General features: G+C 39.0%; 1 protein-coding gene across 38 annotated transcripts in view; it reads right to left on the bottom strand.

Annotated features, from left to right (window-relative positions):
- SOX6 (SRY-box transcription factor 6) overlaps window positions 1-16,622 on the bottom strand; it is a 473,353-nt gene that overhangs the window by 180,260 nt on the left and 276,471 nt on the right. For all 38 annotated transcript variants that reach the window (XM_075065133.1, XM_075065127.1, XM_032799217.2 and 35 more), the window contains 2 exons: window positions 6,339-6,511; window positions 2,137-2,205 (listed from right to left, as the gene is read on the bottom strand). In XM_075065133.1, coding sequence (XP_074921234.1) covers window positions 2,137-2,205; window positions 6,339-6,511 — 242 coding nt within the window. The remainder of the gene's footprint in view (window positions 1-2,136; window positions 2,206-6,338; window positions 6,512-16,622) is intronic.

The following is a 16,622-nucleotide window of genomic DNA, read 5'->3' as shown; positions in this document are numbered from 1 at the left end:
TCTTTGTGTGTAGGAGGGCGTTATTTATTTGTTTGTTTTTTTCTTGGTAAGTTCATCAAAAACTGACGAGTGCAAAAATAAAATTGTTTCTGAAAATATGCCAAGAATTGTACCCAAAACCCATTGCATTAGCAGACAAATTATACGTGGACAGAAGCACTAAAGACTAGGGTATGAAAATCCTCCTAAAACTAACATACATTTGGTTCTTGTCCTACTTTGACCTTTCGGAGGTGTCTGGCAGGTTAGTGAGGATTCCTATGGTGTTCTATTGATTGGTGATCTCCCCATAATACTGTTCAGCTGGAATCACTTGGGAATGCGAGAGAGCCAGATAGTAGTATCCGGAAGGTTTCCAAAAATCTCAGAGAAGAGTTAATTTTTTTTGGACTGGGAATATGAGAGAAGATTCTTCCCATTGAAGCCAACCACGTTCTGCCAGATAGATAGAAAAACTGACTTTTGCTACATCACATTTTCCTATGTCTGTGCATCCCACATTTCAACAGAAGTAAAAAATTCTTGCTTAGCTCTTTCATTAATTCTGAGGCTAGCCAAAGGTGACTGAGGAGAATATGCTGTGGGATGGTGGGGAGTGACCAGGGCAGTCCTATACTCTATGCCAAGGATGATTCCCCCATTCCAGTGCTTTAAAGGCTCCAACAGTCATAATTTGACTCTTTCTGTGCAAACAAATTCTACTGATACATACATTTCTAATTAGGAGTAAGTGTTTGCATGCATTCAAGAGATTCCTTGAATGGTCTCAAACTGATGCTTAATATGTTAAACCCCATTCACCTTAAAAAATGCCAGGACCTATTTTTCCTAAAGTAACATGATTCTCTGGTCTCTTTTACATTTTTTAAACCATTTAAATTATGCTTTATTTTTAGCTCTTATGCCAATTCAAGATGTTTTTTATGTAATAAACTAATGAATGGTTTTCTAAAACTAATGTTACCTGTTCTGCAAGACAGGGGTAGAGAGGAATATGTAATATTTATTTGCCTCAAGTATTTTTATGCTCTTCTTCCCCAAACCACAACTAATAGAGTGACACGCAGTCTTCTTTTCAAAACTACATTCAGTCAATAAAACAATGAGGACAATGTTCTGCACTTCTGTTGTGCCTTTCATCCCAGGGTGTCAGTGTACTTGACAAATGTTAATTAAACCAATTAAAGTCCAAACAAAATAACATTGTGATATTTGAAAAAGAATATGCAAATATATTGGGGTGAGGATGAGGAAAGGAATAAGTGCACCTTCTGCCTACAGAGACTGCTGGATAGTAGGGACAGAGGCAGGTGGCTCTCACTGGTGCATCTGGCTACACAACATAAACAACAATACAGCAGGTGACCAGCCACACAATAGCTTGTCAACAGCCAGGATGCAAATTTAAATAGAACAATAGGCCAAGGGAAGGCTTCTGAGCAGAACGGGGAAGAAGGGAGGATGACACAGTGGGGAAATCCACACACCAGCACCACCTGCAAATAAAGTTTGACTTTCCACCTCTATAGACACTCGAGAGTCTACTTGTACATGATCAAGCTAGAGACTGTGGGTTCCACAGCTACAAGGTTGCCTATGGCGTGCACCAAAAGGCATTGTGGGTCATGGTGCACGTGCACGCATTTGGATATTAGGCAAGATATCAGAGCCTGGACACCTAGTTTTGTCTCAATAGGTTTGGGGAATGCTGGCATTTCAAAGGCTATCTTCCTGCTCTGTAGCTGTTTGCTTTGTTAATGAAGTTTCAGATGTTTTCTATGGACTGTTTTCCATAATAATCTTCTCCTTATAAAGCCAATTCTCTCTTTGTACAATAAAGTAATCTATAAACAATAACTGAATCTCTGCTTCTCCTTCATGGCGTATAAATCAAAATGATTGCAGATTCTAGAGTTAAATGGCAAGATTTAAGAAATAATTCACAACTTTCAAAAAACCTGCTTATTAACCAAAAGCAGTTTCCATCAAAACATTGTTGACAATTATTTTCAAAGACACAGAGACCCTCTTTGTGGGGGTTTATGCGTAAAGCATGTGGCTGTTTTATCTTAAATCCCTCCCTCTCTGTAAATGGAATTTAAGCATAATCAGAAGAGAGCAATAAAACACACTGACCTGAATTTGCTGCTGCAGTAGATTGATTTTGTGCTGCTGTTGCAAAAGTTGCTGTTGTTGTCTTGCAATCTATTAGAAATAAATTTTTCATTAAATTAAAATAGTAATGTCCAAACTTCAATCTTTTTGAGTGAAAACAACCTCTGAGTTATTCTTCATGATCATTTCAAATAGTTTTTTTTTTTTTTTTTTTTTTTACGGAGCACCATTTGTTAAGAGATACCAAAATATTGCGAGGAAGATTAGTGAATGATATTTTTAAGGTACCTGTATAAATAATAGAAACATTTCAAACTTAAATGTAACATCAGACCATAACTATCCAGTAAAACTTATGTACTAATACTTAATATTTAGGCCCCAACTTAGCAAAGCACATAAGCATGTCCTTAATCTTATACAGGTATGTGATTCCATCCTTATCCACAGAGCTTAAGGTTAAGGACATGCTTCATTGCTTTGTTGAACTGGGGCTGTATGGAGTGCTTCAAAATACAGCATATAAGGGCAAGCATCTGCCAGTCTTATTCACTCTGACTGGTACCTTATTCCCTAGTAGGTCCCACTGCCTTAAGTAGAACTGCTCAGTGAGAAAGGTGCTACCCAATGTGTAAAGGGGCAGAATCTGGGGCTAAATAATTAATTCTCAGAAGACCTCTGTGAAATATGTGAATATTATTGTTCTCCTTTTATCAACTGGGCAAATGAAGGTGACAGGTTAGGGGTCTGAGGCTCCTTTTCCTTTACGTGGATTGAGAGAAGCAAGTTCATATAGCAGTGGGACAGAGTGCAGAGAGGCTTGTGCAGATTGAGGGGCGCCATCCCAAGATCTCTTAGAGCAGAAAGAGATGGCCCGATCATCTCGGCTGAAGATGTATTTTTGAGCAGAAATCTGTGCAGCAGGTAATACAGACCAGCATTAACTGTCCCACTGTTACATTAACTTCCCATACTGCCGCCGTGGAGAAGCCAAGAGGAGCTGGGTGAGCTACTGGGACTGCTGTCTTGGAGGGATAACTGCTCAGAAGATCTTATCAGGGATTGAATCTATGTGGCTGAGGAAACCCAGCCTCAGCAATCCTGGTGACTTCTCTTTCTGCTAGGACACCACCCTCTCATTCCTGAGGGTCTGAGTCTCACCCTGTGACTCATTTCTCAAGTATCATTTCCCCTCCTATAAATATTTCTTGGGAAGGGGGATGATCGGGCTTCTTCTGAGTTACCTCTGCAAGAGTCAGTACCAGATATAAAGTCTGAACTCAGGAGTACCTAGTTCCCAGTGTGTGGGAAGAACACTGCTCTCTCTCACTCTTCCCTCCTCCCCCAATATAGCACATGATTTTACACGTGCATATATTTCAATGTTAGGAAAGCTAAGAAAATGGGCAGTAGAAATATTTTGATAAAGAAAATACAGTAAATGCTCTGAGGGTGATTTTGAAACACGATTGCATTTTCAACTAACTTTAGTGCAAAGTAATCAGATCAGCTGCGTAATATGCAAACAAAAATGCAGTATCTTTATGCACTTTAGGAGGAGGCAATAGTATAGCACAAAATGATCAGTTTTAGGTTTCTTTTTCTTTTGAAATTGCAGGATCTGAAAAAATATACATTTATTTCATTGCTATAGGAAAAAATCATCCCTGTGCAGGGGATGAATACAAGACTTATGCACCACACAGAGTCCCAATTACACCCTCAAAAGAGGAAACTGATGTCCACCAGTTCCTGCAGCTGAGAAACAGGATAGTTAGCACAGGAGCAGAATCAAAACCCACTTTCAGAGACTGCCAAACAATTGCCTACTAATGGGCTCAAACTATCTTTATGGGCATGATCTCCTAAGGCTAAACTCCCCGTGAAGTCAATGGGAGTTTAGTGAGTGAGGAATGAAGAATCAGGCCCTCTCCTGCTACTTATGCAACTAACTCAAACAGGGTCCTGCATTAGCTAGCAAGGCCTGCTGTAGAGGGGGATGGTGTGTGACTAGATAACATAGCAGGGGTGGCTCATGAGCTTCATGTGACTCTTTTACAGTTAAAGTGAGGCTCTCAGAGCCCACCCTGCCTTCCCCCCATTCTCCGTGGATCAGGCTGTTTGCGGGAGCTTGGGGCTTCTGCCCTGCAGCGGGGTGGTGGGGTTAGGAGCTTCTGCCCAGCAGGCAGGTTTGCTGGAACAATTTTTATAGTGGGGGTTCTGAGAGCCATTGAACCAAACTGTAAATCCTGTGTATAATGGAAACCACTTCAAGCCAGGGGGTGCGACAGCTCCCCCAGCACCCCTAGTTCCAGCACAGGGAGGGGGGCCTTGGGGCTTCAATCTTGCCGGGACTAGGGGCTTCAGCGGGAGCAGGGCTGACGCCCCAAGCCCCCCCAACCTCACAGGGCTGAAGCCCTGAGACCCTCCAGCCCCACTGCAGGACTGAAGCCCCAAGCCCTGGCAGGCACACCCTGGCTATTCAACTTCTGAAGATTGTTGTATGCAGCTCAGAGAGTCAGTAAGATTGGCCACCCCTGTAATATAGGGACAGCTGCCAGGATCTCAGAGTGCCTGGTTATTGTTATAATTATGATCACCAGTACAGCCTATGCTCAGAGGGGCAATTGCAGCTGATCCTCTTTACTGAGACAGTTCACACATCCATATGAATGCTTAAGTACTGTTATTTTAATTAATGATGTATGCATGATGCTATTTCACCTTAAAGTTGTATTACGTCTTACTTGATGCATGTTCGCAAGTGGACCTTTCAAGATTCAATCCACGGTGGTACCCAAATCAGCTCAAGCAAACATCCACTGCCCCTACCACCCCCAAATCAGATTCAGAATGAAAATTGTACACAGTGATTTCTTTCTGTTACACAGCTACTAGATCCTATGTATTGAACCATTCTGAACTGCTGGCGATCTGGCCACTCCTCTGCATCCTAAGTTAGTCAGGGCACTGTTGAGAGCTTTGTTTAGCTTGTGCATGCGGAGGGGCTAATTTGCTAGAGTTCAGATTGCTGGTGTACAGACCGCTGCATCTCTAAGTACAATACAGTAGCATTTGAATATTCATTTCCTGATGGAAATCAACAAAACTCCACTATGCATCTAATATTGATGGTTCCTTCTAAATGGTATACTGCTGTAATGGAAAATGCATAGAAAACACGACAGTGCAATTATCCTAACATAGGCTAGATGTATAGGCCCGACACAGTGAAGTATGATACATAAGCACCATGTGGCTCAAATTCTGAATTTTATTTGCCAATCGGTTGAGCTACATGCTCGCTTCATTGAGCATGACAACCTAGTTTTAAGTGTCATTTAATTTTCATTTTGAAATATAATTACAAAGTGTTCACTGTAAGATATCACTCGTCTGCAAATGTGTCAAGATTAATTTGTGCTAGCTTATTCACAAGTGTCAATAGTTAATTACTGTGTCATTTCTGGATGGCTAAATGACATTCTAACTTCTGATTTTTTACAGTGTTCCTTCATGTTATTTTCCATTAAGGGATGAGTCCATATTCCTACATGTGGGCAAATATTCAAGCACATAAAATACCAGACTTCACAACTCATTAAAATCAACAGAGCATATATTGCGCTATATAACCTATAAAATACATTTAACTGAAAAGATAATTCTAGTAATAATGTCAGATTCCTAAAAATTGCACATTAATTTGGATCTGTCTGATCTAATGCCTAGGGGATTAGTATATGGGATCACTGTTAGATTTTTATACTACAAGACAAGGACAGCTCTTTTGAACAACTGTGTTTCTTAAAGATATTAGTTACCTTCTTTTCTCTGTAGATATTCTGGTCTCTCATTTATGTACTTGTTTCTTTGATTGTTGAGTTGTCAGAGAGAGAATTAAAAAATTATGATAGCGTGGCTCACTGGTAACTTGCTACCCTTCATCACATGAGTAGCAAGAAATCAAACAGTCTATCTACTGAATTAATTGTAGGAAAGAAATGCCTTGAAATTCCAAATACCACTTTTCCTCAGTTTCCTATCATATTTTTCCCTTTACGAAAATAAAAAAAGCAATTCGTTATTTCTATTGGTTACAAAGGAATATTAGCTCTTTTAATAAAACTGATGAAAGGAAACTCCAAACAGAACAATGTTTATTAGGAGTTTTTAACATTCTGAAAGAAACATTTTCACAGATTTCTTTCTTGGAGCCTCACCTGTTCTTGCTGTTGGCGAGCAAGGTCCATTTGCTGCCGTTGTTTTTCAATTTGTGAGGCTGCCAGCTTTTTCTGTTCATCATGGGCAGCCAGGAGCTGCTCCCGTAAACTGATCAGCTGAGTGATCATGGTAGAGAGCTGTCGCTCTTTTTCTGCCAGGCTTTCTGGTGTACCTAAATGAGGAGAAAGATACATTGTGAATATCAGGAAGACAGCAGTTATTGAACAATATTCACAAAGAAATTGGTTAAGTACCAAAGTGCTTTTTCCAAGTGGCAGCTTGAACATATATTTTACTAGAAATTCCTTAAAAGATCCCAGCATGCAGCCTTGCTATGTTCCAAGCAGTAGGGGACGTTACAACAATTGTGAAGCGGAAGCGCTATTGAGAGCAACTATTTCTTTTTTGTGACAAGAGTAATTAATTATGTACTCTGCAATATCAATTCTCTCTTTCCCTTCCATCTAAACCTTCCCAGTGTAATAACTACTTCATGTACTTCCAAATTCACATTTTGATTAATATAATTTTCCCTTAGTTGTACATTCTGAAAAAAATAAAATAAGCAACAATATTCTGTTTAATAAGGACAGCAGTTTAATGCTTTGTGGGTCATTTATTTAAGAAGATTTCCATCCATAGATAGCATGCAGTAGGAACACTACAGCATGTGGGTCATTTAGGTCATTTACTGTCATTTAGAAATCATGGCAAAGGTAAACCTTTGTTATGGAACAAGTATACAAGGTGAGCTACACTTGTAGTCATTGAGAAATGGCTCAACCTGAGAAAATACTTCAAAAAATTCTCATTTAACTTTCAAAGTTTACTGTGTAGAGCATGTTTAATTAACATGACACTATGGTACATTTAATCTTTATATGAATGGTGCTTAGCAGTCTGTTTATGGGTAAACTGCGTAGTTCTCCTAGTAAAGAGTTCATGAACCTTGTGTGAATCAAGCCAAAAAATATGCTAAATATGAACATTTTACTTTGGCACAAGTAATAATCTCAACCTACTGTACTTGAATCACACAAGTTTCTTTCCCATGCGAGCATCTCAGATCCAGAGTACTATAATGGACAAGTGCAGTGAGTGCATAGTACAGTGAAGGGACACTGGGAAGCAGAACTGCTACCTTCTCCTGGGAAGAAAGCTCCAACTGGATTTGGAGAAAGTGAGTCTTGCCAGGCCCACAGAATAACCAAGAGGTGGGGAGCAGGCCAACCAGCTCAGGATTCAGGTGAACTGCTGGATGCCCCAGAGACATATGACGTCAGATGAGGGGGTTAAGACGATCCCTCCCTCCCACTGACTCACAGAAAGCAGCTTCAGGTAAAAAGGAGCCTTAGGACTTTTTGAGGAAGGAGAAGAGAATTGTGGGGAAGTGGATCAAGTAAGGAGTAGAAAAGCTAGCATCAGAGTTCTGACTCCACCTTCTTCCCTAGAGGCAGGGGCAGCCCCTGTGGGAGGTCCACCGAAGCTGCGGGACCAGCGGACCCTCCACAGGCATGCCGCCAAAGGCTCCCTGCCTGCCGCCCTCCTGGCGACCGGCAGAGCGCCCCCCCAGCGGCATGCCGCCCCAGCTACACGCTTGGCATGCTGGGGCCTGGAGCCGCCCCTGCCTAGAGGAGGATGGAAGTCTTCCAGCAAGAAGAGGCTGCCAGGTTTCAGTACCTGCTTCTTCTCCAAGGGTGGGGAAACAAACAAGATTCTATGCAGCAGGTCTGAGACTCCCAGAGACTCAACTACTTACACTACATTATTTTTGGATTAATATTATTTTTAAAAGCGTAGAAGGTTTTACATTCAAAACTGGTCAACAGCAGTGCTCAGCTGCCACACTGATGAGCACAGGATAAAAATCTGAAGAGGCCAAGATTAGTGAAAGGATTTCAGAAATCTTCAATCTGTTTTTACTGCATGTTTTGTGTTTTCTCTTGTAAATATTAAGTACATCCACTTGGAAGAAATATTGTTTAGTTTTTGTTTATTCTGAAATGCTACTGTAGAAATAGTATTGTAAGGATTTTTCAAAAAATAGGTTGAAAATGTAACATGATTTTCATTTAAAGTGTTCCAAAAATGTGACCTACATCTGTTTATTTGGCTGGAAAGAGAACACAATTACTGCATGGATTAAATCAATCTTGCTCAGCAGCCCGAAACTTCAGAGTAAAAAGGTAACTGTTCTGAAGTGCATTTCTTAATTTCATTAATGTTTATATTTTAAAAGAAAAAAACGAAAGGGCACTCTATTGTTTAATCCAATTTCTTGTGAAACTCCAGAGGGCTCGTGTGAAATTAAAATAGGGCATCAATGCTCCAAAAGAGAATCTGGGTAAAAATGTTTGAAGTGTCTAAGTGACTTAGAAGGCTAAATACTATTTTCAAATGTGATGTAGGCACATAGGAGTCTAATTTTCACTGAAAGTCAGAGGAACTTGGGCTCCTAAATAGAGCTGGACAAAAATTTTCAAGCCAAACTTTGTTTCCTGCTAAAAAATGCAGATTCAGATTGATCAAAACATTTTGGGAGTTTGTGTGATTTCAGTAAATAGAGGAGGGGGTCAGAAATGTCAAAACAGTTCTTTCTGACAGTTCCAATATGAAAAGTTATGATTTTTCAGGCTAGATTCACAAGGGAATTTAGGCACCACTGGCATTCACAAAACTGAGAATGATGTGTCATCCTCTCCATTATACTGCATTGGCTAGAGTACTTGCCTGGGAGATCAAAGCCCTGGGGTTCAAGTCCCTGTTCCAGACCCAAGATTTAAACCCCTACAGCAAGAATTTGAACTCAGGTCTCCCTCTTCTCAGATGAGTGACCTAACCAACTCCTTTGTGACTGAGTCACTTTTGAAAATTTTACACTGTGGCTTCAAAGTGATTTAGGTGCTTTTGAAATTTTTAACCCCCCATTAAATTTCAGTTAATAGACAGCCACCTCAAAAATGCACTCAGCACTGCCAAGGGGAAACCCACTCACCTGCCCTCCATAGCCACCAGTGATCTACTCCTCTACTTAATCCAGAAAGTCAATGGGAAGCAACCTGCTGACTAAGATGATACTTGGACCCATTCACTGACACCTCAGGAAACCATAGCTTGAGTCTTCCACATCTGTCAAGCAGCTTCTGAACTGAAATTCTGAGCCTTGATCTTAGTAGCATCAAATATTTTACACACCCAAGGCAGGCATTACTCTTCCACTTTGTTACCATATTATTCTGCGTGCTTTGTATTTATGTCATAATATGGTTATAAAACCAAAATGCAAAATGCTTGCTAAAGACGTTTGCTTATTCCGTTATACTGAGCTGGGATGCTTGATATAGGTATGATAGAACACCAGCATCTAAGAGATCTCCTTTTCCATTATTTTAATTCCATACAGTGGCAAGCTGAAGTTGCAATTTCCCATTCAGGAAACATCAGGGGTAATCTTTTAAGAAGAAAACCACATCTAAAATAATTAACCCCATTAAATTATTGACCCGCACCACCAGCAATTATTAATCCTTATTCTGTCCCATGCAACTCATGTCCACAAATGGGATAGGACTGGAATAATGAGAAGCCTATGAAATTGTGTCACAACCTAGCAGAACACTACTTGTGGTAAGAAAGAATAAAAGATGCCTGAATGTTGTGGGAGGGGGGGTCCGGGGGGGAATAATGCCATAATTTAATTTTGGAGTGGAAAATCCTATCCATTATTTTACAGTTTAAATACTAATAAAAAACAACTTGCTAAGAATGCAGACCAGATTGAGCTGATCTAGCTGGGCCAACAGAGGTCATCAGTAGCTGTGTACCTTCATCATCTGTTTCACATCCACTTACTGCACCAAGCTACAAGATCCCTAAAATCATTACCAGTAAATAAACTCCTCTGCTGACTAATACATATATAGCTATCTGTACAATGCATTTGCCATGAAGACAGGTAAAACAAAAAACTTCATATAAAAGATATCAATATACAGTAAATATGCCTACTTTCATAAAATACTATATATTACACATGCAGCTTTCTCTCTCTGCTCTAAACTGTATCTATTCTCTAACTCCAAAGACAGTGCTGCATTTTTTTCCATAGGGCTTTCCTTATCCCCCAAACACATCTGTCTTGAGTTTCGCTAAGATTTGTCAGGTGGATCAGCACTCCCCAAGGCCTGCTCCATCTGAAGTATTTTAATTTGACTAAACACCTGATTTATTTTATCTCTCCGATGAGAAAGGCAGTTTGTCTTAATAGAGTCTGTCAGCCCACAGTCCCATTCACAGCAATTTACAGGCAGCCAGGGACACTGGAAGAGAAGAGTGCTGTGATTCTGTATTTTATCCTCCTCCAGAAAGCACCTAAAAGCAGCTATTCACTGCTACTGCATGTGGCATTTTAGAACTGAATTAGCTTTTTATTCAAGTAACTACACTTGTTGTGAATAGCTTATCTGTAAAATTGCTACATTCACTACTGATTTTATTAACCTTTGGCTCTATCACAAAATGGTCTTCAGTTAAGAAAGACCTTTAAAATTGACACATTTTTCTAATGGACCTTTATTTCAGTGACTTCAGATTTACTGAATTTGATCCATTGACTCCTTTACCGGTTGTATTTAAAATGTTGAGGCTCAATGGGAAGTCACCAGTATTTAAGGAAATTTTTTTAAAAGGTAAACATAATAGCAATTTTTCTTATCAAAAGTTTAGAACAATAATTTATTCTTCATTGTAGACATTACAGTGCCTAGCCTTCCTTGGTGTCTATAATCTTAATTAGCTAAATAAATAATCATAATTATTCCATCAGTTCAATTCTTCATTGTGTTCATTGATCTAACAGTGAATCTTGTATTGCTTTAAGTGTACATTGAGGTAAAGTGACCAAATTGAACAGAACCAACACATCAAAGGAAAATTTGAGGAATTTTGGTCATTAGGTCAATCTAACAGAGAGTAATAAAATAAAACAGCTATAAATCCATTCCAAAAGAGACCAACTAAATTTTACTCGTCAGCTAAGATTGCACTTACAATAAATGTATTCCCCTTGTGGCAAAGTCCTGTCTTTTAAAATTGTTTATAAAGCTCTGTATGCATTTCTGGTCCTATAAAAAATTATCCTTTCCCACGTCTTACATTCAAATTCCTTACTAAAATGTGCATAATGATATGCTGCACTTCCATCAGGGAGGCAGTATAGCTCAGTAGATAGAGCACTGGACTGGGATTCAGGAGACCTGGCCTGCTGGATGACCTTGGGCAAGTCATTTCATCTTCATGTACCTCAGTTTCTCCATCTGTAAAAGGTGGGTAATAACACTATCTTACTTTGTAAAGCACTTGAAGAGGTAGACATGAAAGGTAATGTATAAAAGCTAAATATTATTATTATTATTATTTTATTATCTGTCCAGATTTCTTAAAAAATGTTTGGAAAGTGATTAAAGACCCCATGCCCCAAAACTGTAGATACAGAGTTTATTATTTTGTAGTTTGTGAAGAGAAATTTGCTCCACTGTTTTTCCAGCACTGTTTCTCCCACCCCTATCATTTATCAGTCTATTTACTAGTGTATCTGGATGTCAGTGACTTACATTCTAGATTCTAGAGGCACGATGGCACGGTGATAGCTGTGGGGAACAGAAAAAATAAACAGGAACAAGAAACAAAAGATTTTCAGAGCTACTGAATGTAATTTCAAACTCTGCCCTTTTGTACTCAGCAACAGAAAAAGGACAGCACCATTAAAAACTATATGCTGTGGATCAGGCCCTAACAGCAGGAGACTAGCAGGCTGGAATCAAAGCTTCTAATTCTCACCCTGACACTAAAACACTGAGAGTTCTTGAACAAGTCTGCCTCGGTTTCCCCAACCTGTAAAATTGGTAAATTAACACAACAAAGTAGTTTTGTTCAATCTACAAAGTGCTTTGAGATGTTTGGATCAAAATCTCTATGCAGCTGCAAAGTATTATCATTTCTCTTGAATTCCATGATTAACATAGAGCCTTATAAATATCATTCTCTTTCACTCTCTGTATCTTAAACTTTTGCCTGATGCATCTAAATAAAACATGAAAGCTAAATTACAATTGCTTATGCCCCCTCTGTTTGGCATTTTAAATAACCAGACAGTGTATTTTTAATAAGATCAACAGAAGGCAAGACAAGAAAGAAGAGTGGACTTTGCCAGCAGCTACAGAAAGACTTAAAAACACTTAACTGCATTTCCAAAGTATCATCAACTGAAGCAATTCAACCAACAATCAAAAATGATTTTGAATCAAATTAAGCAATTTCCACATTTGAAAAAAGGATGTCTTTATGAACCAATTCACCTGGAAGTTCTAAATTTTTTTTTAATGGACATTGTTTGAGGAGGAAAAAAACAAAAACATAGTGCCAGACATAAAGGAAAGTATATTCAATCTGAGCTGCCGGAAATAACCTGGTTAAACCATTCTGTCTAACACCACAGTCTGCAGCACACATCAGATAGGCTGTGATGTTTCTACTTCACAGGCTCTGTCCAGCATTTAGCATTTACCTTTTTTTGATTGGGTCACCTTTTAAATGCCACAAAATAGGGCAGCAGAAGTCAACAAAAACAAACAGGGGAAACAGAAGAAAGTAACAATCTAATGGAAAAGCTTCTGAGATAAAAGTCAGTTTGTGGTGGCTGCCTGACGGAGAAGCCCCCTTCCCAGCACTAGCATCTAATTTGAGTTCTAACTCCAACAGCAGTTTCAAAAGCTTTCCGCTCTAAAGGGCCCCGAGTGCATCATAAAGATAAAAGATTTGAGTACAAAACAACCACAAAGACCTCTATTATCTTATCGGTCTTTGGTTACAACAGTCGAACCAATATGACTAAGTTCTAAAAGACTCTTTTTTATACAAACACCAGAATACTGGAATTTCTTTATTTCATGATCAGTTAGCGACTGCTGGTGCTCCCATATGCTACTGTCCAGTCCTCAGTCAATAAAAAGTTTTATAAATGCTGCTATTGTGCTTTGTAGCATCCAAATGCAGCAGGCAACATAGTAAACATGTCCAGCATGCAAACCACACAGGCTAGCTTCTTTAGTGAAGGTGTGAGAGTCCCCCGACCCTCAAATGAAAGCAATTCCTAATGTAACCCAACAATAAGATAAAATAAAATCCTATATATATAAACAAGACTGGAAGATGTGTGTAGTAATTTATGAAATCATAATTTAGTGCAAATTCTGTCAGATAAACATAGATTATCTCCAAAATGTGGCTTAAGAAAGCTCTGCTCATGATGTGGTCTAAATGCTTAACTGATGATCTGCAGGATTCTACCATACTCCCAAATGTGCTTAACACCAGATGCCTAGCACATTTAGACGTTGGTAAACCAAAAGCAGTGTGGTTTGGAGAAAGAGAGTGTATTAACACAATGCATAACTCAGTAGTAACCTGTGGTCTGAAAATCATTTTAAGAGTTACATTATGATCTGCTTAAAATGTATTTGCACCCCCATATTGTTCTAAGCTAGCTACCTATATTACAGGGAGCAGTATGCGAGGACAAGAAGCCTCCACAGGGTCATCATGATCCACCCTCCCAACCACACAGGTGCATGTAGGTGGGGAGCGGACAGGGAAAGCATCACAATTACAGGGCTAGCTGCACTTCTGTCCCCGCTCTGGTATCTCTGAGAGCACCCCTTCAGTGTCAGGTGTGCTTTTAGCTATCTTGGAGCACTATTCCATAATTCTTCCATTCTTACCAGGCCATGGCCTACAGTACCCTGTAAGTCAACCATTATTACCTAGCACATAGTACTGAGATTGGGGACCTGAGGCTTTTCCCTCCATGAGTCTGTGACTAGTGGGTTACAGTGAAAAAACATCCTTCTTAAATCAAGTACTGTGTATGTTGAAGCATCTGGGGGGAGAAGAGGAATGATTTAAAAAGAGTCTTCACAAATGTTTCTCTTGCCTAGCCTAGATAGTAACCTCAGCAGGCCTAACTTTTTCAGGTGCTCCCAACAAGTGTCTATGTCTCAGCCTGGTTCCCCCAAACGACTAACCCTCTCCTTGAGAAAGCGGTCCTTTATAAACCTGCTACATTCTTTTGATCTCCTATGTTTGCAGGCCTTTTCCTGTCCTGACATTGTCTCTTAACTATCAAGTTTTTGCTGAAAAGTGGCTTATCTGGTGCCACTCTTTTTCCTTCCTGATTGTTTTTCCCAGCAGCCCCCTTTTTAAACTAAACCAATAAATTCATACAGTGAACATCCCAATAACCAGGTCAACAGACAATAGTAATCAATTATTACAGAATAGCTCCAAATCCATCAGAGGAAATAACCTGTATGAAGTATAGGGCCAGCTTACATTACTTTCCCCCAAGTGACTCTCTGAGTCACAGACTGGTCCCTGATCTTCTCCTTGGGCAGCAAAACTAAGCACTGCCCCATACTTAGGTCTGTGGTAAAGACACAACAGAGCCCTAAAAGGAAATCAATTTCAGGACTGTAATTGCTCCTGGCCTTAGGGGGAATATGATACTGTCCATAGCCTCCCCAGATAGTAACCACTAGGGAAATGGCTGAATATTTGTATTTTTATCCAAATATCATCTTATAAAGTTCACACATACACATAAAAACAAAAGCTAGAAAACTATTTTAGACAATCCTTAGAGCACTTCAGCTTCATTAATATACTTGGGCAGTTTCTGGCAATTATACAACTCTACTCTATATGTTGTATGCTATTTAAAAGAAAACTATCCTTTTTTTTCCATAGTGGCCCTCTGAAATTCTGCAAAAGAAATACCTCTCAATATAAACAAAGTCAGAAGTATATACTGTTGTAAGTGTATATGGCTGCACATATAAATCTGGTTGCATGTATTAATTCATGTTCATGCAACCAGCAGGAACATGAGTTGCTGAATTAATTATTCCAAAAGTTTTACAAAAGTAGAGATTTAGAGTTTAGAGGTAAATGATTTCAGAAATTGTTTGTATCTGTTCAATGACCTCTGTTTGGAATCTCTGTGTGAAAAAAATGTGTCAACAATGAAGGGAAACAGAGAAATATGTATCAGATATTCCAACTAAGCCTCAATAATAGATATCCCGTTCTCCCTAAGTTAGAGGATGATGAGACAGGAAAGGCCAAAGGTAGAAAGTAGTGTTAATAGTGATTTAAAGACAAACACTGAAAATAAGAGGTCGAAGGGAAAAGAGAAGTGAGGAATTTTGACCGGCAGCTCAGAAGAATGTAATCTAGGACACTGCATTGGTAATCCAGATAAAATGAACAGGATGGTGTTGTATTGGAAATAATTATTATTAAGAATACAGACAAGAGTTAGAAAAACAACAGTTACTTGTATTAAATATATAAGATTTAATTCCAAGAAGCTTCAGGTAAAGCTACACAAGCAAGATAAGCAAAAGGATGGTTTAGTTATTAGTGCGCTAACTTGAGATATGTGAGATCGAGGTACAATTCACTGCTCTGTCCGACTTCCTGTGTGACTTTGGCCAAGTCACTTAGTCTCTCTGGTCTTCAGTTCCTATCTATAAAAGGGAGATAACAATACTTCCTTACCTCATAGGGGCGTTGGGAAGAGAAATACACTAATAACTGTGAAGCACTAAGTTAGATGAAGAGGAAGAATTCCAGTGTCTGTTTTTACCAGAATTTCACCCACTAATGCTCTTCAGCCAGGCATCAAATTACAAATATTTCCTCATCAGAATGACATTTACCTGCTGTTTGTGAAATCACTAGCATTATACAATCTAATCCTTTTCATGGATCTCAAATATACACCGCGCTGATTACAGGATAAGAGTTATGAGAAGCAGGGCAAAGGATGATTTGAACAATGATGGAGGATTTCCATTTATTGTAGTCCATGTGATAATCAACAACATACGTAAAAAAGAAATTCCATAAAGTAGATCATTTTAAGGTCCTGGAAAGACAACTAGATGATGAAGGTGTGAGGTTTTTTTCATCCTCTATTCATTTGGATTATCCAGCTATAGTGGCTGGTCATCTGGAAGAAAACAAGTACCTTACTCTCTTCAACCTTTAAGCATATAAATATTTGGAAAAGTAATATAGTAACTATATAGATAATTTATTCATTACATATACTTTATCATATTTATATTAAATATATAATAATAGGTCAAGATAGATTAGGTATTGAATACACTTGATTGTGATGTTCACAGCTGAAAACTGATGTACTGTGTGGAGAAAATTCT

Source organism: Chelonoidis abingdonii, chromosome 4 (genome assembly GCF_003597395.2).
Source record: "Chelonoidis abingdonii isolate Lonesome George chromosome 4, CheloAbing_2.0, whole genome shotgun sequence".
Taxonomy (NCBI): Eukaryota; Metazoa; Chordata; order Testudines; family Testudinidae; genus Chelonoidis; species Chelonoidis abingdonii.
The sequence above is the reverse complement of the archived record's forward strand: the minus strand, read 5'-3'. Positions and strand labels throughout refer to the sequence as shown.